This window comes from Panthera leo, chromosome B2 (genome assembly GCF_018350215.1).
Source record: "Panthera leo isolate Ple1 chromosome B2, P.leo_Ple1_pat1.1, whole genome shotgun sequence".
NCBI lineage: Eukaryota > Metazoa > Chordata > Mammalia > Carnivora > Felidae > Panthera > Panthera leo.
The window spans coordinates 3,839,814-3,859,784 of record NC_056683.1 but is presented as its reverse complement, the minus strand read 5'-3'; the positions used below and the strand labels follow the sequence as shown (position 1 = coordinate 3,859,784).

The following is a 19,971-nucleotide window of genomic DNA, read 5'->3' as shown; positions in this document are numbered from 1 at the left end:
GGGAAACAATGCCAGAATTAGAAAACTATCTGCAACACAGGTGATAAGAAGGTTCCTGTCTCTCCTATATAAAAAAACAGAATGGGGCAAGAGACACAAACTGCCCGATGAAAAAAAGTGAGCAAAGGGACAAGTAGACATTCTCTGAAAAGCGTATTCAAATGACTAATAAACCTAAAGGAAGGATGCACTAGTGACTATAATAATGCAAATCAAAAGGACAATGTGAAATAATTTTATACCTGTTAGACTGGCAGAAATTGTGACCACACCTTGATAGCTGGAATGGATGAGGGGAGCTATTTTCAGGATAGGTCAGCACCAACCCAGACATCAAATACACTCTAATCTAGCAATTTCGGTGTTGGAACTCTGTTGCACCAGGGTCAGTAGTGGTAAATGGAAACCGTGTCAAAGCTTATCAATAGGAAACGGGTGAATAGTTTATGTTACGTGAAGGACCTTTAAAAAAAAGGTTTGACTAAAGGGGATTTTTGAGAAGTTTTAGTAAAAAAGTTGCAACGTATATAATAACACCGTTTTGTAAATAACCCTGGCCGAAGACCAAAATGAACAGTCATGCCTGTGGAGGACGGGTGCTTGTAAGAGTTCAAAGAAAGCACAAACCAATTTGAGGAGGAGCGCAAATGTGGAGCGCCTGTTTGGCCGACTACGGGATAGTGGGAGCCCAGCAAGCCAGTGCAAAAAGGAAAAAGATCATCTGAAAAATAGAATTCGTATGGGCACACGTAAAAAGAAATCTTTACGGAGCTGTGCTAAGTAGTAACCCTGGGTCAAACTGTTTTCTCCTCGGATGTGAAAGGCGGGATTAACATCGGAATCCCAGAATTAATTTAGAAAAACCTTTACAAAGGGGCAATTCTGCGAAAGTGTTCACTACTTACTATGGTATATAGCACCGCCAGAATGGACAACCCTGCGCGCAGGGAAACACCACGTAGTTAGGCTACAGCGTGGCTTTTCCAAAATCCAGCCAGGGCAGCTTCGTTTCCTAGACACAGACAAGCCCGATGAGGGCTTTTGGGCTTATGGCTCTCAAATTCCATTGCAGCCAAGCCCCTTGGTCGTGACCTCGGCCAGAAACTCGCCCGCAGCTTGCCCCACGCTCAAGGGCCCGCAAGACCGACCTGCGCTTCCAGAGCTCGGGCGTCTCGGCGCCGCGGGAGGCGTGCAAGGCCTACCTGGGCGTGCAAGGCCTACCTGGCGGGGCTCCTAGGGCTCCTCGAGGACACCGGCCTGCGCGCCATCCACGCCAGGGCGTCTCCGTCCGGCCCGTCCTGCCGGAGGACGTCCAGCTGGCGAGCCGCGGGTGCGGAGGGCGTGGCCAAGCCCTAGGTTGCACCGGAAAGGCCTTCTCCTGGGAACCAATTTTGGAAAAGGCCGCTTTCGCACTATTGTCCACACCACGTCCCTGCTTTGAACTCAACCAGGAAAACCGAGTAGTCGTGGCACACGCTTCCAACCCGGGCCACGGCGGGGCTGTCACGCCCCAGATAGTTCACGTGGATGACGGACTAACTTGGGGGTGTGGAACTTCGTAGCAGGGACGCCAAGTTCCCCCACGTACTTCTGGTACTGAGCAGGGAACTCGGGTAAAACGAAGTACTAGGGAAGGGGCTCTAGAACCGCCCCACTTGAAGCCCCTTCAAGCCCCAGAACCCTAGTCTCAAGTACAAGGGCCTAGCTCCCTGTAGCGAGAACTCCACTGTAAGGGACTGAACGCGGGGCACAAGTTGGCGGAGACCCCGGCAAGAAGGCAGAAATTCCGCGTAGAAGCCTAAGGACACATGTACTAAAGCTCTTTCCCCGGAGTATGTTGGTGGCTCTTAAAAGAGCCGTTGGGTTATTGGAAGAAGCTTCCAACTGGAACCTTTACTTCTTCTTGGGCGCTGCTTTTTTGGGCTTGGCAGCGGTCTTTGGCTTGGTCACCTTCGCCTTGGCCGCTTTGGGCTTCACAGCCTTGGCTTTGGCAGGGCTCTTGGCTACTTTCTTAGGCTTCACGACCTTGGGCTTCTTGGGACTCTTGGAGGGCTTCTTGGTTACAGCAGGCTTCTTGGCCTTTTTCGGGGTCTTGACGGCTTTTTTAACAGCCGCCGTGACCTTTTTGGGCTTCTTAGAGGCGCCCGTCACCTTGGCTTTCGCCACCTTTGCGGGGTTGGCCTTGGCCTCCCCAGGGGAGGCCTTCTTGTTGAGCTTGAAGGAGCCCGAAGCGCCGGTGCCCTTGGTCTGCACCAGGGTGCCCTTGCTCACCAGGCTCTTGAGGCCCAGCTTGATGCGGCTGTTGTTCTTCTCCACGTCGTAGCCGGCGGCCGCCAGCGCCTTCTTGAGCGCGGCCAGGGACACGCCGCTGCGCTCCTTGGAGGAGGACACGGCTTGCACGATCAGCTCGGACACAGAAGGGCCCGCGGGCTTCTTCTTGGCGGCGGCGGCTTTCGCGGGTCGCTTGGCCTTCTTGCCCGGCGCGGGCTTCTCGGGGGGAGTGGAGGCGGCCGGAGCGGGCGGCGCGGTCTCGGACATGCTGCGAGGGAGGCGGGCAGAGCCAACTGCAGGGACCTGACGGGACAGGAAGACGCCGGAGACGGCGGCGCCGCGTATTTATAGGGCGGGGCCGCGCTGTGATTGGTGCTCGCCCCGCTCGCCTCTCGCCCCGGAGCGCCGCCTCTCCGCCGGGTCCCTGTAGCCAGCCGCGCGCGCGGGCGCGCGCGGGCCCCAGGCCGCCACCCCGGCCGCTTCGGGCACGGAAACTCCGGGCGGGGAGGGGCCGGGCTCTGCGGCCCCCGGACCTCAGCGCGGACCGCAAAACCGGCCTCATCTCGGTGGGCGGAGGGAGAGCTGTTTGTAAACGGGGTCGTCAAACAGGAATCCAAGGAGCTTCAGCTGGGTGTTGTCAGGGGCGCCTGTTTCTAATTAGTAAACGTGAAAGGTGGCGTCTTGAGTGGCGGGGAGGGAGAGAGGAAAGCGGGGTGTGCTTGGGTTGGGGGTGTGTGTGTGGGTGGGTGGAGGCCTCGTCTTGCAGGTTCGGGACCAGCTCTCATCAGTGCCGTGGCCTTGCCGGCAACGCCGAAGACCGATAGCCTGCACCGGGCCTTTTGTGAATTTCGGTCAGAGGAGTGTCGTGGGAAACACCAGAACTCACGCGGCAGTTAACACGCAAACCGCACGTGCAGAAAACAATATACAAGTGTGATTGCAACTTATGTTTACAATCCAATGCGCTGCACGAATTCCCGATGCCTTTTCATCCTTCCCACGTAACCCCTACCAGCGGCGGTTCCCCTTTACCTATCACCTGTTCCCTGTCAGTATGTCGCATTCACCAAAGACTTCTGAAGCTCAAAACCAGACAAGGGAGGGGCATCAAATAAGCGCCGGGAGGACTGTGGGGGCTTAGGGTTCCTTGTGTGAAAGCGAGAGGACACAACTCCTTAGAGCGATCTTCCTTTCGCTTCCTTGTGGCTGTAAGGAGCATTGAAAAGTATCGACACCGCTAAAGCGATTTCACATCGTGCAGAAACATGAAAGAACAAAATGCCTCTCACGAGAGGCTCTGGGCAGTCGCCTGGCGGCCGGGAGAAGACAGCGGCGTCTCATTCCCGCGCTGCGCGGCAGAGGTTCTCAAACAAGTCCGCGCGGGCCTGGGTAACCCGAGCCTCCCTGCTTCCCGCCAACCACAGAGGGGCTGGTTGCCAGCTTACCGCCAATAATGTGATGTTCCCACGTCCATCTTCCCTACCGTTCTCGACCGTTTCCCATTTTCCAGAGTCCAGGTTTTCAAAACGCAACACGTAATTTCTAACAATTTGGAAGGGAACGATCTGAAGCTAAGCCTTTGAAGGATAGTCGATGACACTAACAGGTACACAACTTTCCTCCAAGAACGGAAGGTTTCGTAAGTGAAACAGTTTTTGAAAATCAAGCTTTTCTTAGTATAATAAGTGAGGACTCTAATTAAACACAGGTGTTTAAAAGAAAATACTGGATTCAGGAATTTAAGCAAAGGTTCCCGACTCCTGTGTAGCCATTGGATTCAAATAAAATAGCGAATTTTCCACCCAAATGAAGATGCTAGATTGCTTAATGGCTGATCAGTATAAAAGACTCAACCAATCAAACGGTAGAATCTGGTATGCCTACTCTTAGTACAAATCTGTCACATTTGATGCTTTTAAGCTTGGAAGAATTTTTAAAACTGTAAGGTTAGGCCTTGGCAGTGGTAAATTTGCCCTTGTGGCTCTGATTTCCACTTGATGGGAACGAGGACACGCCTCCTCCTCAAGGCTCAGAGGTCGGTACTGGAGAGTTTAGTCACTGCTATTTTACACCTGGCAAAATGCACTCTAGGCTTTAGAAGATATTAGGCATATGAGACACATAAGAATGCTCCACGTTTAGAAGTCAGCTTTAACATTTAACAAATAGATTCCTGATTACAGGAAAATTTCTGTAAACGCTAGCGTAATTTGATTATGGTTGAAATTGTCTTGTCGGATTCAAAGGAGTTCCTCAACTTAAGCATTACAAAAGAATCACATTTTTGAAAAAGATTTCAGAAATTTGTAACCTGATATTGGGTTATTGAGCAGGGACTATAAAGAGTACGTTATTGCGGACAATATTTCTCAATTTTTGCTCCCGAAGAACTAAAGAAATATAGAGCTTTGAAGCGATACCAATGAAGTCCATGTCTAGTTTTTTGAAAGGTAAGGTTCAAGGCATTTCATTCAGACTGAAAGTCGGAAGTGGAAGAAACAAAACCTTGGAAAGAGCTGAGGATAACGTGATAGCCAATGAAACTGCGCAGTTGTTGGAAAATCCAGAGATAGACCAATCAGAGCCTGTAGCCTTGTAGTTAAGCATTTCTCTCATCCAATCACCACACCCTACGTACTATAAATACCGGCAAGTCTGCCCGGCATGTTTGTGCTGGCGTGGTATGTCTTTGTAGGTCGCTTTTGCCATGGCTCGTACCAAGCAGACAGCGCGCAAGTCGACGGGCGGCAAGGCCCCGCGCAAGCAGCTGGCCACCAAGGCGGCCCGCAAGAGCGCGCCGGCCACCGGCGGCGTCAAGAAGCCGCACCGCTACCGGCCCGGCACGGTGGCCCTGCGCGAGATCCGCCGCTACCAGAAGTCCACCGAGCTGCTGATCCGCAAGCTGCCGTTCCAGCGGCTGGTGCGCGAGATCGCGCAGGACTTCAAGACCGACCTGCGCTTCCAGAGCTCGGCCGTGATGGCGCTGCAGGAGGCGTGCGAGGCCTACCTGGTGGGGCTCTTCGAGGACACCAATCTGTGCGCCATCCACGCCAAGCGCGTCACCATCATGCCCAAGGACATCCAGCTGGCGCGCCGCATCCGCGGCGAGAGGGCTTAACGCTGCCGGTTTATTTTGAAATTCAAACCAAAGGCTCTTTTCAGAGCCACCCACGTTTTCAAGTAAAGTAGCTGTAAAAATCTAGCTCCACAGTTTAATAGAACTAGCTGCACTTAGAGTTGAAAAGCTAGGGATTGACGACAATTTGACGGGTTACAGTAGTAAATTTTGTCCAGACATTTCCTGTATTTGCGAACAAAGTTGGCTCTTTAAAAGGTTAGGTCCTAACTAAGCCAGTTGGCGTTTTAAGAGGAACCCGAAAGGATTGGTCTTTGAAGAGGATTAAATATGGCCTATTGCGCATTTGTGGAACTGGAACAGTATAGTTTTACCAACTATAACCTGTAAGATAATTTCAAAAGCCTGGTTTTGTCATTGACCAAACTACCCAATTTACATTTATTTGACCTTGGTATTTTTGCCATTACTGAAATTTACTGTGAAAGACTGCCTTTAAGTATTCTCTGCCAGATTATTTTTGGAATCAGAACATGAATTTACTATAAATGTAGTTTAAAACAATGTAGCCCAGTTAAGAACACTGGTCAAACTGGGTTCTGACCCACCCCTCTCCCGCCCCTAGTTCCTGGGGCTTGGAGGAGGGGTTAAGGGAGGGGACTGTTGCGTCACATTTCCCGCCTGCGCGCTTTCCATTCTCTGTATCTGCAAGGGGGCGGGGGACGTAGTTATATAAGGATCGGCTCTCGGCTTCTTTGTCACTTACTGTTGGTTTGCTTTCCTGAAAGCCATGTCTGGCCGAGGCAAAGGCGGGAAGGGCCTAGGCAAGGGGGGCGCCAAGCGCCACCGCAAGGTGCTGCGCGACAACATCCAGGGCATCACCAAGCCCGCCATCCGGCGGCTGGCCCGGCGCGGCGGCGTCAAGCGCATCTCCGGCCTCATCTACGAGGAGACCCGCGGGGTGCTCAAGGTGTTCCTGGAGAACGTGATCCGGGACGCCGTCACCTACACGGAGCACGCCAAGCGCAAGACGGTCACGGCCATGGACGTGGTGTACGCGCTCAAGCGCCAGGGCCGCACCCTCTACGGCTTCGGGGGCTAACTTGCCGGGTTTCGCCACCAGAATGTTTCATTTCTCAACCAAAGGCCCTTTTCAGGGCCACCCAACTGTTCAAAAAAAGGGCTGTCCCAAACGAACAGGGCACTTGAGCCTACCAGCTCTGTAGTCTACTTAGAATCCACAATATTGACACCGAAACCCAGAAGGTTGTGGGATTTTGAAAGGAAAACTTCAGTTCGATAGTCGTATTTGCCAAGGTAACTCCCTTAGCTCAATGGTTTATTTTACCCGCCCCTCTGTTCCCATTCACCGCATACGAGCAGGGGAGTAGTGATAATCCAAGTCAAAAGTGAGGGATAACCAAAGCAGGGTAAGCAATTTGGCAAGGGATTCCAGGAACAAAGAGGAACATTATCCAATCAGCAAGTCCCATCCATGGTTGTCAACCAATCAGAACTGATGATCTCATGTGCTTCCCCCCGCCCCCAGAGGCGAGCTGGATTGGGGGATGGGAAGGCTGACCAGAGACGCCAAAGCCTTGATTTAGGAATTTTAAAAATGTCTTTTTGCGGATTGTGAGATAGACCTTATCTATTAGGCCCTCTATCAGGTCCCAAGAAGAGTACTGAAGTTTTTACCAATAATAGGGAGATTTGTCTAAAAAAAAAATTAAAAATATAAATAAATAAATAAATAAATAAATAAATAAATAAAATAAATAAAACAAGAAAAACCTGGAAATGGTGGGCAGGGGAGGAAACCAGTTTCAGACTGCCAGAAAACCCAGAGAGCACTGGATTCAGGGGAAATTAAAATCTGGCTAATGGGGGAAAGTGCCTCATTCACTGTCAGCACAGCCCTCCGCAGTTAGCCATGCTTTTTTTTTCCCCTTCCTTCCCAGAGAAATGGAAATTAGGGTGATGGAAATGTACATTAGATAGTGGGGATGGATGTACAATTAAGTAGATATACTAAAATACATTGGATTGTACACTTCAAGTGTGTGTCGGGCGGGGGGGGGGGGGATATGGTATATACACTATATCTCAAAATCTAGAGAGCAGGCGTGAGAGCGTGTGCTGACTGCAGCCACCGTGTGTTAGCTTTAGCCAATGTCTCTCCTAGCTTTTTAGGTCTCCTTTTCCACCTAATAATTGTCCTCCAAGATTTTTCCGGGAATGATAAAAGTACCTAGCCTGGCTTAATTTAAATTGACAATGGGGAGGATTCAGAGCTGCGTCCTGGACCGTCAGAGGACCAAAATAGGCATGGTTGGGAGAGTGGTCACTTTATTTCCTTAGCTGGTGTTCCTTCAAGAGATATTTGTTGACCTCATGTGACGTGCCTGATACTGCTGTAGGCAGTGGGCAAATCCGACAGAATTCTCTGTCCTGGATCCGGAGTATATTAGAGAGGTGTGTGGATGCAGATTTTTCCATACGGGAGGGGAGGTGCGGTGGCTATAACAACAGACATGCCTGGCTTCTGTTACGGTTGGCCTAGCTTATTCACAGCCTTACAGACAGCACCATACCCATTTGTCACACTCACTGGCCTGGGTGAAAGCCTCTGAGCCTTCCTCCGTCCTAACACTCTTGAAGGCCTTGTTCAGAACAAAGATACTGCTGCTGCCCGATTTCCCACTCTGCACCATTCCTCAGATCTAGGCAAGTCAAGGAAGAGTAGAAGGAGAATCCATCATGGCGGCACTCCGGTGAGCCTAGGGTCTTGTGTAGAAAATTCACGCATGCATTCGTTCAACTGATAGGGTACAGGGCATGCTATTCCCTGATACGCCGCCTTGGCGTATTAAATATGTTCAACTCAAGGAGCTTGAGCGGCAGAAGCAGGAAAATCATCCCGACACCTCCTCACCGCTTGTAACCCCCACTTCTCTTTTTCCCTGAAAGCAGAAGATAAATCTCTTCTATGAAAAGTACCCTGCTATACCAGGAAGAAGAGAAACATCCTTATCACTGGAGATGCGGAATTCAGAGTCAAGAAGTCTGTATGAACAAACCCTGTTACTTCTTTACTCCTAGCCCAAAAGCACTTTCTCTGTTCTTTAGAAACGTATTGTCTAAAAAGATATAAAAGCTTCCTGCTCTGATCACTTCCTTGAATCTCAGATCTTTGTGGGGGCTCCTGTACATCTGTATATAATTATATTTGTTTTTCTCCTGTTAATATGTCTTTTTTGTTGCAGGGAGGTCCCAGTCAAGAATTTAGAAGAGCAGAAGGAAAAATGTTTTTCCTCTCCCTCCACAACAAACCCGCATACCTGTTAGCTCTCAGCCCTGTTCTAGGAGCTAGGGAACATCTCAGGGACAAAACAAAGCCCCTGCTGTCACAGGATTATATTCTAGTTGAGGAAGACAGGACCACAAACAAAATAAATATATAGCGATACGGGTGGGGATACATATGCTATTTTAAAGGATGAGCAGAGGGGGTATTCGTTCACATAGGGTGGTCAGGAAAGTTCTCTTTTCATAAGAGGGCATTTGAGCAGAGGCCTGAATGAAGTCTGCAGCCATGCAGCATGTCACTCTATGTCCAGTGACAGCAGAACATGCCACACAAACTATGTGCCTGACATCAAGATTAAAGGCACTGGGAAAACAAACAGGTGCGAGAAAAGCACTCTGACCTCTCCTTTCTCTTCCTGAAAGCAGGAGAGAAAATCCCCATATGGAAGATGTCATCCCTCTACCAAGAGGAAAGTCATATTTTTGCCACGTTGGATCATCAAAGCTGGGAGAACTCTGTACAAACCTTGTAAACTAATGCTTATCTTCCTAGTTACTTCCCCACAATTAACTGCCCGGCCGCCAGCCCCCTTGCCTTGTCCTGTTTTCACAGTTTACTCTTCTTTGTCCAGCTCGGTACATAAGTGTTCAAGTCCAATTGCCTCTTTGGGTGTTCATTTCCTTAGGAGGGCGCCTTTGTCCCGGAAAACACATTGGTGTACCTCAATGACTATATATAAAGATATATATGTATTCATGTAAATATAAATGAATTGTATGCTCTTTTCCCATGAACCTGTTTTATGTCAATTTAATTCTTAGGCCTGCTAAAACCCCTAAGAAAGCAGAGGTAAAATTTTATCTCCCCTACACCAGAAGATACTTCTAGGAAGAAAGAAAAATCAGGACAAAGGCTCTGAGCCCGGAACATGCTTGCTCCACTCCACAAGCAGCAAAAAGGTCAGTGAGGACAAAGAAATGGGAGAGTGAGTGAGGTGAGAGGGTGGCCGAGGGCCAGATCACGTAAAGCCATCTTGGGTAGAGTGACAAACTCATCCTGTTTGCTTGGGACTTTCCCCAAGGTTGAGCACTGAAAGCTCCCTATCCCAGAAACCCCTCCAACTCAGGCAAGCTGGACTTATTGGCTACTGTGCTTGTAGGCTGTGACAAAGACACTGGCTTTTATTATGAAGAAGGAACACCGCTGGAATGTTCTGGGCAGATGGTGGACACGACATCTATTGAAAGGATCGCTCCTTCTGTGTGGCTGAGAAAAAAACTAGCCATCAGAAGTGGAAACAGAAAGACTAGTTAGGACTCATTATGGTCATCTGGACAAAAGGTGATTGTGGCTTGTCCAGGAGTAGAAGCAGAGGATGTCAGCAAAGGTGCTCTGATTGATTTGGAAGATAGAGCTGACTGGGTTGGATGAAAGTTAAGAGAAAGAGCTCAGACAGGACCGCATGTTTTCTGAGCTGAGCCCCAAGAAGAATGGAGTACCATCTATCGAGGTGGGGAATACTGAAGGAGGAACAGATTTGGGGTTTATGCGTTAAGATACCTAATGTGGACAAGTTTGAGATGTCCATTAGATATTCAAGTAGATATATCAGATATACAGGTGGATATGTGACAAGCTTCATTATGAAGCTCGAAGTGGGTGGAAGGAAACTGATAAAATTTTAGAGGTGATAAGGCCACCCTCCTAAAAACAACCAGTGGGATTGAGAGAGAAGCTGACACTCTCACAGCCTTTAAGTGTCACTACAAGCTGGCCGGACACTCAGAGCTAGGCCATGGAGTTCTCCTGTTGAGCAGCAACTATTTCACAGAACACAGAGCAAATCAATAGCGAGACAAAGAACAGAGAAGGGGCCAGGAAATGAGCCCAAATGCACTCCAGGTTGCTTTATCCTTTAGGAGGGCTCCATAGCAGCCCATTTATGATGGACTGTGTGTATCCCCTGCAAATTCGTATGTTGAAATGTTAACCCCCAATATGATGGTATTAAGAGATTGGGCACTTGGGTGGTGATCAGGCCATGGTGGTGGAGCACTCATGAATGGAATTAGTGCCTTTTATATAATAAGAGATCCCAGAAAGCTCTCTGGTCCTTCCCTCTGCCATCTGCAGACACAGTGAGATAGGTCTATGAACCAGGAAATGGGTTCTCACCAGACACCAAATCTTGTCTGAGTCTTCCAGAACCTTGATCTTAACTCCCAGCCTCCAGAGCTGTGAGAAATCAATATTCGTTGTTAGCCACAGAGTCTATGGTATTTTTGCTATAGCAGCCTGCACTCAGACCACCACTTCAAGAATATCCAATCCCTTCTTTTTAATTTTTAATGTTTACTTATTTATTTTTTTTGAGACAGAGAGAGACAGAGCATGAACGGGGGAGGGTCAGAGAGAGAGGGAGAAGTATCCGAAGCAGGCTCCAGGCTCTGAGCTGTCAGAACCGAGCCAGACGCCGGGTTCCAATTCACACACCGTAAGATCATGACCTGAGCCAAAGCTGGACCCTCAACTAACTGAGCCACCCAGGTGCCCCAATCCCTTCTGATGACAATTTATATTTCCACTCATTTACCATTACAACGTACAGTAATAAATGGTGTTGAAAGTCTTGATCTCATTGTCTTACCATTTACACTTACATTGTCTTACCAAATTTTTCTTTAAACCAGACCTCTCCCTTGGAACTCAAGAATCTTCCAATTGCCTATTCAAGTATCTTCTTGTGTCAGAGACATGTTAGCAGAGTAACCAGCCAGCAGAGTTTTAAGCAAATGTCAATATATTTCTTAAGCATTAAATCAATGTTGACTATTCCGTTGTGACTTATCAATTGGAGGACATACTTCAAAACTTTTTATAACCATGTTTGAAACGTTCATTAAAATAAAACAACCTTACATTTTTAAAAATATTTACTCATTTCTGAGAGACAGAGACAGAGCGCAAGCAGGGGTGGGGCAGAGAGAGAGAGGGAGACAGAATCCAAAGCAGGCTCCAGGCTCTGAGCTGTCAGCACAGAGCCCGACGCGGGGCTCGAACTGAAATCATGACCTGAGCAGAAGTCAGATGCGTTTATCTGAGCCACCCAGGTGCCCCAACAACCTTAGAATTTATACAGGAGGCAGGAGGGAAACGAACCGGACAAAGGGAAGAAGGGGGAAGGTCCAAGACAGTCACCAGAGCCAGTGACCTGAGGAGGCGGCTTTCTCCCTCAGCCCCTCGAATTTGCGCCCTGTTGGAGACCTCAAGGCTCCCAGTAGCCAGTGACCTGAAGAACAGACTCCCTTTAATCTAGTAAATGGCAATTTCCCCAAGCCAAAGGCTTAGCGAAGGCGCGCGGCCTGTGGACGCAAACCTGCAATGCGAAGGCATCTTAAGCTCAAAGACACCGTCTGCGGAAGGCTGTGGGCCGACCTCACCCTCACCGGCTCCAACTCCGGAGATAGAGGTGGCGGATGCCAGCGCGGACGGGGAAAGCCTGTGTCGTCCTCTGTCCGGGCATCGCTGGGGGCAATCACACGATAACGAAGAGACTTCTCGGGCCATCCCTGGCTTCCAGAGGCGGGAGCACGCTCTGGGAATTAGTACGGATATCCACCGGAGCCTCCCCGGACCAACGCATTCGACAGCGACTGAAGCACGGCGGCCAGCCAGGATGGCCTCTTGGGGGAAAACGACGAGGGGGAGGCCGACTCCTTCCCCAGAAAGCCGTGGGCCGGGGCCTTCAGACGCCTCCCCATTGGCTTTCCTCGGCCAGCCTCTGCTCCGGATTGGCCCGCGGCCTGCGCCTCGCACTGTGCTGCGAGCTGATTGGTGGAGAGGGAGAATGGAGTCTGCTTATGCGTAAAACGAAAGCCGAAGCCTTAGCAGGTAGGCCGGATGGGCCTTCCCAACATGAGCACAACTGGAGAGTGGGAAGGAGGAGACGCGTACAACTCTTTTGAGAGTAAGTGGGCGGCCCTGAAAAGGACCTTTTATAGAGAAAAAGTGGGGACGAAGGCTTAACCCCCGAAGCCGTAGAGGGTGCGGCCCTGGCGCTTGAGCGCGTACACCACGTCCATGGCCGTCACCGTCTTGCGCTTGGCGTGCTCCGTGTAGGTGACGGCGTCCCGGATCACGTTCTCCAGGAACACCTTGAGCACCCCGCGGGTCTCCTCGTAGATGAGGCCGGAGATGCGCTTGACGCCGCCGCGCCGGGCCAGCCGCCGGATGGCGGGCTTGGTGATGCCCTGGATGTTGTCGCGCAGCACCTTGCGGTGACGCTTAGCGCCCCCTTTGCCTAGACCCTTCCCGCCTTTGCCCCGGCCTGACATAGCTGCCTAAGCACGTTCTGTGAGTAAGTCACAGCGGTGGCCCCACTGGCCCGAAAGGCGTTATTATAAGCAGTCGTCGGACCTGATTGAGAACTGACCGCGCGGGCGGGAACCGAGGCGCCCCGACCGCACGCCGGGCTCCGCCCCTCTCTGGGCTGAGAGCCAATGACGGTGTGGGGGAGGGAACGGAGTGAGGAGTTTCAGTTTTAAACTCTAGATTTTTCTGAAACCGTTGATATTTGTATCTGAAATTATATCTTCCCGTGAGAATGTTCACAGGGGCTAATTTTTTTTTTTATAAGCAAGTGCTGTACTTTCTCCTTCAGAAGGGGATGATTGGGAAGGGTACCCTAGGACGCCATCCCAAAATAGGAGTGGGGAGCTCAGGCACACCTTCCCCAAACATCCCCCGTGCGTGTGAACGGTACAGTATACGCCGCCCGCACATAGGCCTGTCTGACATAAGGGCTATTTCTGAGCAGTTTAGAGAAATACCAGACGCAGGAGAATCTCTAAAACCAGAGAACTCACACTTTCTTAAGGGGAATTTCACATTTATGAAGGAGATCTCAATCGGTGTCTCCCTCTCTGTGCCAGAAAGAGAAGGACGACTAGATCAGCACAGAAACTTGTCCATGGAGAAAGCCCGGCCTTGATTCTGCAGAACAACCTTGCCTTGTTTACTATCCTTTTCCTGGGAGCCCATAACTGGCTCCCTGTGCACGCCCCTCCCGCATGACATCTTTTGTCTTTAGTGGAAGATCGTATGTAACGGGGTGGCTTGGGCCTTTTCAGGTGTTCTTCTCAGTTTTTCAGAGTCTCTCTTTCCCATGTATACCTGAGGTATATATATCATTAAACCTCTGTTTTTCTGTCCTTAATCTGCCTTTTATGGCAGGGTCTAGGCCAAAAACTCAAAAGGGCAGGGGAAGTCATTTTTCCTCTATTACAGCGGTTTGACATTGTAAAGTTGCCCTTCATTTTCTTTATCTGTTAAGGTGGAGCGATGATAGTACTCAGGGAACTTTTGCAAAGATTGAAATTACCTAACGTAAGCAGAAGGCTAGAACAGAGATTGGCGCAAAGACATAAATATGGCTGCTTTTTTGTTGGTATTGTTGCTTAAAGAGCCTGTCCGGAGTTAGGATGTTGCCCTGAGCCTTCATTTTCAGGCTTTTACTCGTGACACAATACAGGCAACACAGATACGTATATAATAGCGAAGTTTTTTTTTTTTTTTTTTAATCACATTTAATAAAGTACAAGACATTGATGGATTCTGGGTTTCTTGGTTTTGTTTTCTTTTCAATTGAAGTATAGTGACAATAGTATACTAGTGTATAACGTAGTGAATTGACAATCATATACATTATGAAATGCTCATCATGATGTGTCGCTACCATACAAAGTTGTTACAATAGGATCATATTCCCTATGCTGTGCTTTTCGTCCTTGTCACTTATTTATTGTATAACTGGATGTTTTTCCTTCTTAATCACCTTTACCTTCTTTGCCTCTTACCCCTCGCCCCTAAACTACCATTTGTTCTCCATATTTATCTCTGTTTGCTGTTGTCGTCGACGCTGTTTTAGACTCCACATGTAAGTGAAGTCGTATGGTATTTGTCTTTCTCTGCCTGACTTGTTTCATTTAGCCTAATACCCTCTAAGTCCATCCATGTTGTGAATACCAAGATTTCATTCTTTGTATGACTAATGTCCCATTTTATATGCAAATGACCTCTGAACAATGCAGGGCTTGGGGGGCTGATTCTTGCACAGTTGAAAATCCAGATATAACTTGTGACCCCCCCCCCCCCCGCCCAAACTACCAATACCATACTGTTGATTAGAAGCCTTACTGGTGACATAAAGTCTATTAATATGTATTTGGTATATGTATTATACATTGTATTCTTATTATAAAGTAAACCAGAGAAAAGAAAATGTTATTAAGAAAACATAAGGAAGAGAAAAACCTTTGCAGTACTGTGTTGTATTTGTTATAAAACTCTGCAAATAAGTGGACACATGCATTTTGAATCCGTATTGTCAGCTCTATGTAAGACGCCATCTTTATTCACTCACCTAGTGACTGACAGGCTGTTGTTTTTCTGTGCATACATGACATGTTAAATATGGTTGCCTGAGAATATCCCTAGGTGCCCTTTCCAAAGGGGCACTGACAAGTAGTGTTCCTTCCTGGCTCTCCGGCAGCCGAATCTGGAGTACAATTCACATTTCTACACTGACTTCCCACTGTGGTGTTAAATCTCAGACACTCACGGATTAGTAAGTCACTTCTACTGGGATGACTGGAAGGGCTACTACTAAATCTTTAACTCTGGAAAATACACTCTGACCTTGGCCTCCTTCCTCCTCTCTTCTGAAAGTCTGTATAAACCAAAAGTTCGAGAGCCAGCAGTAGTAGCGGTGAATTTCAGCATGTGGTGTCGTATCACCATGGTGTCTGGGAAAGAAAAACCGTGTTTCATGGAGGACCTTCCAACAGCCATTTAAAAAATACAATCTGTATGTCAAACGCCTTTTTTCCCCTCCAGCATGACCATAGGCACTCCGCTAATAGAAAGTAATAAATGCTTCATGCAGTGATATTAAAATGTGGGCACAGCTCCCCTTCCAATATATTCAGTAAATTTTCTTTTTTTTCCCCCCACACCTTAGCTCTTACTCCTAACATTTGTGGCCTACATCTGAGATGGGAGTTGATGCACTGACCCAAATCAGGTGGACAACCATCAACAAAAACCAAGATTCACCTTGAACTGTGAGGTTTGCTTGGATGGCTTTACATTCCTGGATTTTGATAAAACAACTTAGACTTTCCAAAATATTTGCAATATTTATGACTGAATTTCCTCCATTCTTTGATTTTAGAATATCTGCTGAAGTTGCATTTCCAAACTGGGCCGAGTCTATTCAATAGTCATGCCCAAGGAAAAGGACATTTAGCGGGGAAAGTTTGAGTTTTTATTTCAATTTTCAAGGAAATGTTAGAGTATAAGGGAAAATCACACACAGCTCAGGAAAATTCATAGCATTTCTCCAGTGCCACGTGTCCAAAAATCAACTTCTATGATCCCAGTAACTATGATACCCACTAAGGTGGGTAGTGTTATTCCCTATTTTTCTGATGATGGAGAAATCAATTTGTGTCAGACGATACGGTAAGTGGTAACACTGCGATTTGAACGTGGGCAATCTGATATCTAAATGCTGCCCTGTGCTTCCAGTTTCCAGAGTATTCCTGCAGAAAGATTAACAACGTTATGGATTCTAAGACAGTGCTATCCTTATTCACCAGACACTGGGCAGTTTTTCTGTGGAGGGGCTCAAGTAAATGAAGACTTAGAACCAAATCCACATTCCTTGACTGGGAAGGGGATGGGGGGAGGGCAGGGGCAGCCAATCTGAGCCACTGTCCCCTGGCCATCCCACCCTCAGACAGCAATGGGCACTTGTACCTTTTTAAAGCTATCCTTTCAGGCCCTGTGCCTTAAACACCCTTTTTCTAACAGATACATAGCATATCGAGGAAAAAGCCAAACAATGTACATAAAAGCCAGCACAGCGATAAGAAAAACCAAGATATTTCGACTTCAGCTGGGGCCCAGATGTGGGCTGGGGCAGGGGACAGACCCTGGCTCAAGCCAAGGGCATCATTGAGACCTTTTACATGGATAACAAAGGTCTGTGCCAGACAATTACATGTAGGAGAGCCTGGAAATTTAAATAAAACTACAACGCAATGACACGCGTGTACGTGTGCACACACACACACACACACACACACACACATACACAAATAGAAACATCCAACCTTATTACTTAGAAAAATGCAAATATTTTGTAAAGTCAAAGTTGTTTTATCAAAATCCAGGAATGTAAAGCCATCCAAGCAAACCACACAATTCAAGGTGAATCTTGTTTTTTGTTGATGGTTGTCCACCTGATTTAGGTCGATGCATCAACTCCCATCTCCGGTGAAGCCCAGAAGTATTAGGGGTAAGAGCAAAGGTGTGGGGAAAACTGAAGCGAAGCCTTTGGAATTTAGAGCTGTCATTATTCAGTATTCTGTATTGCTCTGAAGTTTGAGTTATGTATAGTGTAAACGCTATGATCTTTGAAGTGTTTCCTGATAGTTGGGGATGTAATCTAAAACTCAATTTCTTAGAGGCAAAATTAGGCACTTTCAAAGTGGGCAGTTCACGTACCCGGCTACTGGTTCAAGGTCGTCCCCTTTTCGGAAAAGGTACACGAATATAGTCTAGGGAAGTGGGTTGACAGGATCATAGGCAGTCGGTCAAATGGTTTTCAAAAACGGACCCTTTTGCGGGTAGAAGTACCATAAGAACAACCAGATTTCAAGTAATGCTTAGTATGGCCATGGTCACCTAAACACCATCTAAAGGTTCACAGCCACTTTTGTTGAGCTAATTGGGTGGCTCTGAAAAGAGCCTTTGGGTTTAAGGTCGGCGATCCTTCGTTAATAGTTTAGGCCCGCTCCCCGCGGATGCGGCGCGCCAGCTGGATGTCCTTAGGCATGATGGTGACGCGCTTGGCGTGGATGGCGCACAGGTTGGTGTCCTCGAAGAGCCCCACCAGGTAGGCCTCGCACGCCTCCTGCAGCGCCATCACGGCCGAGCTCTGGAAGCGCAGGTCGGTCTTGAAGTCCTGCGCGATCTCGCGCACCAGCCGCTGGAACGGCAGCTTGCGGATCAGCAGCTCGGTGGACTTCTGGTAGCGGCGGATCTCGCGCAGGGCCACCGTGCCGGGCCGGTAGCGGTGCGGCTTCTTGACGCCGCCGGTGGCCGGCGCGCTCTTGCGGGCCGCCTTGGTGGCCAGCTGCTTGCGCGGGGCCTTGCCGCCCGTCGACTTGCGCGCCGTCTGCTTCGTGCGAGCCATCCCCCAAGCAGGCCGAGAGTGTCTTCACCGAAAGCGGTGAGAGGCACACAGCCCTCCTTCTTTTATACAGCCGGACCGCCAACCATTGGACCCAAGAGCATTCAAAAGTTCCCGCGCCCTCCTCGGATTGGTCCAGCTCCGTGCGGGGAGCCCGGATTAAGAGTTGCTTTCAGGTTGGTGAATGAATCTTAAGCCCCGCCCTTAAATGTGGTTACTCTGACGTCATTTATTTACCCTTTCGTTCCTACATCCACTGTGAACAAAAATCTTGCACAGAAAGCTGCAGATATTTTAAAGTGTAAAGTAAGGTAATCATGCAAAGCCACACAGGGACTTCCAATAGATGCTTTGTTGTTTTTAGAGAGAAACCATCAAGATATTCTGCAGGTGTTTAGGTAAATACATGGGCTGCCTCTAAAATGACATTCAGAATTTTCTTGGGCGTGGCACAAATATTGTGGAGAGTTAGTAAAATGCGCCTCATATGCAAGCATGAATTATCAAGGAACTAGGACTTAGCCTCACTGCTTCAGCAAACATGCCTTCACAAACTGGGATTTTAATGGATGTATTCCATAAAATGAAGAATCTTAATCTAGGGACTTTCACTATTATTTCCTTCTCCAAGCTACTGTCGTTGCGAAACTTTCAAACTTCATCTGTGGAATACAGCAATGCCCTTTTCTGCTTGACCAGAAATTAATGCGCCCTACACGGTTAAACACGGTCAATGGGGTTAGCAACGTTTACACTGATTTCCCGTGTTGCTTTAGCCTCGAAACTGTGAAAGCATTTCTGTGGGGGCAAAGCCTTCCAGGTGTAACTGTGACATTTCACCTTCCATGTTTTTAAATGCTCCTAATAGTTCAAAGCACAGCTCTTTCAAAGGAAACTGTGGGTGGCTCTTAAAAGAGCCTTTTAAGTAGTTAAGCTGACTTTCTCTTGATCAGGAAAAAAGCCTGTGTAAAAAAAGTCAACAGCTTATTTGCCCTTGGCCTTGTGGTGGCTCTCGGTCTTCTTGGGCAGCAGCACGGCCTGGATGTTGGGCAGGACGCCGCCCTGCGCGATGGTGACGCGGCCCAGCAGCTTGTTGAGCTCCTCGTCGTTGCGGATGGCCAGCTGCAGGTGGCGCGGGATGATGCGCGTCTTCTTGTTGTCGCGGGCCGCGTTGCCCGCCAGCTCCAGGATCTCGGCCGTCAGGTACTCCAGCACGGCCGCCAGGTACACCGGCGCGCCGGCCCCGACCCTTTCGGAGTAGTTGCCCTTGCGGAGCAGGCGGTGCACGCGACCCACCGGGAACTGCAGACCGGCCCGCGACGAACGGGTCTTGGCCTTGGCGCGAGCCTTGCCGCCCTGCTTTCCACGTCCCGACATCACTAGCAGAAAAGGAAGCAAACGCCTTCAAAAGAAAACGCAAGCAGTATAGAGCTAGACTGAGAGCAAGAGAAGTATTTATACTAACGGGAGGTATGCTGAATACAAGCCTCCCATTGGCTCTTTTCAAGTAACCAATGAAAAAGCATAATCAGCATCCCTCATTTGCATAAAAGCCCTCCACCTAGCGGGAGGTTTTTGAATACTCCACTGTAATCTGGCGTGAAGAGCTTTTACATTAGCACTAATAATTGAAACAGTTTGATTTTCTGAACAATACGAATTTAAAATCCAATCCGAAGCAGGAATGATTGTCCTCATTGCTCTGTCTTTTGGCTGTTTTTCCTTTTCCATGATTGTGACTGTTTCTGGAAAGGAATAAACAGAACAATTTCTAAAATAGTGTACATTTAAAAAGTACGTCTGTGCCAACAGTTGCTTTAAGTCTCTGGACCTCACAAAATAACAGAAAGAAAGGAAACAAACAATTCTTTGTCAGAGCCCAAGCCTTAACAATGTCTGAGCAATGAAAAGTGTCTGAACAATGAATGTCTTTTGTTTAAATCATTATCTTACACATGAGGTCTTATGGGATCACCTTGAAGGTAGGTAGAGTACTGTTTTCATTTTAGAGATTGCAAAACATAGAGACCCCGATTGTGAGTTTTTTGTGTCTTTGTC

At 48.4% G+C, this 19,971-nt stretch overlaps 5 protein-coding genes across 5 annotated transcripts; 1 reads left to right on the top strand and 4 right to left on the bottom strand.

Moving 5' to 3' along the window:
• Positions 1–1,808: 1,808 nt before the first annotated feature.
• Positions 1,809–2,571, bottom strand: H1-1 (H1.1 linker histone, cluster member). The gene has a single exon (XM_042937635.1). It carries the CDS (start codon positions 2,536–2,538, stop codon positions 1,894–1,896), a length of 645 nt encoding a protein of 214 aa, XP_042793569.1. The 5' UTR covers positions 2,539–2,571; the 3' UTR covers positions 1,809–1,893.
• A 2,358-nt stretch (positions 2,572–4,929) lies between these two features.
• Positions 4,930–11,480, top strand: LOC122219454 (histone H3.1-like). The gene is made up of 4 exons (XM_042937708.1): positions 4,930–5,305; positions 6,120–6,664; positions 8,321–9,616; positions 11,348–11,480. Exons 1-2 carry the CDS (start codon positions 4,979–4,981, stop codon positions 6,447–6,449), a joined length of 657 nt encoding a protein of 218 aa, XP_042793642.1. The 5' UTR covers positions 4,930–4,978; the 3' UTR covers positions 6,450–6,664; positions 8,321–9,616; positions 11,348–11,480.
• A 296-nt stretch (positions 11,481–11,776) lies between these two features.
• Positions 11,777–13,045, bottom strand: LOC122219442 (histone H4). The gene has a single exon (XM_042937694.1). The coding sequence runs from the start codon at positions 12,989–12,991 to the stop codon at positions 12,680–12,682; it is 312 nt and encodes a 103-aa protein (XP_042793628.1). The 5' UTR covers positions 12,992–13,045; the 3' UTR covers positions 11,777–12,679.
• A 2,682-nt stretch (positions 13,046–15,727) lies between these two features.
• Positions 15,728–17,963, bottom strand: LOC122219407 (histone H3.1). The gene has a single exon (XM_042937653.1). It carries the CDS (start codon positions 17,914–17,916, stop codon positions 17,506–17,508), a length of 411 nt encoding a protein of 136 aa, XP_042793587.1. The 5' UTR covers positions 17,917–17,963; the 3' UTR covers positions 15,728–17,505.
• Positions 17,964–18,050: 87 nt separating this feature from the next.
• Positions 18,051–19,463, bottom strand: LOC122219415 (histone H2A type 1-B). Its single transcript, XM_042937662.1, has one exon. It carries the CDS (start codon positions 19,288–19,290, stop codon positions 18,898–18,900), a length of 393 nt encoding a protein of 130 aa, XP_042793596.1. The 5' UTR covers positions 19,291–19,463; the 3' UTR covers positions 18,051–18,897.
• Between the last annotated feature and the right edge of the window lie 508 nt (positions 19,464–19,971).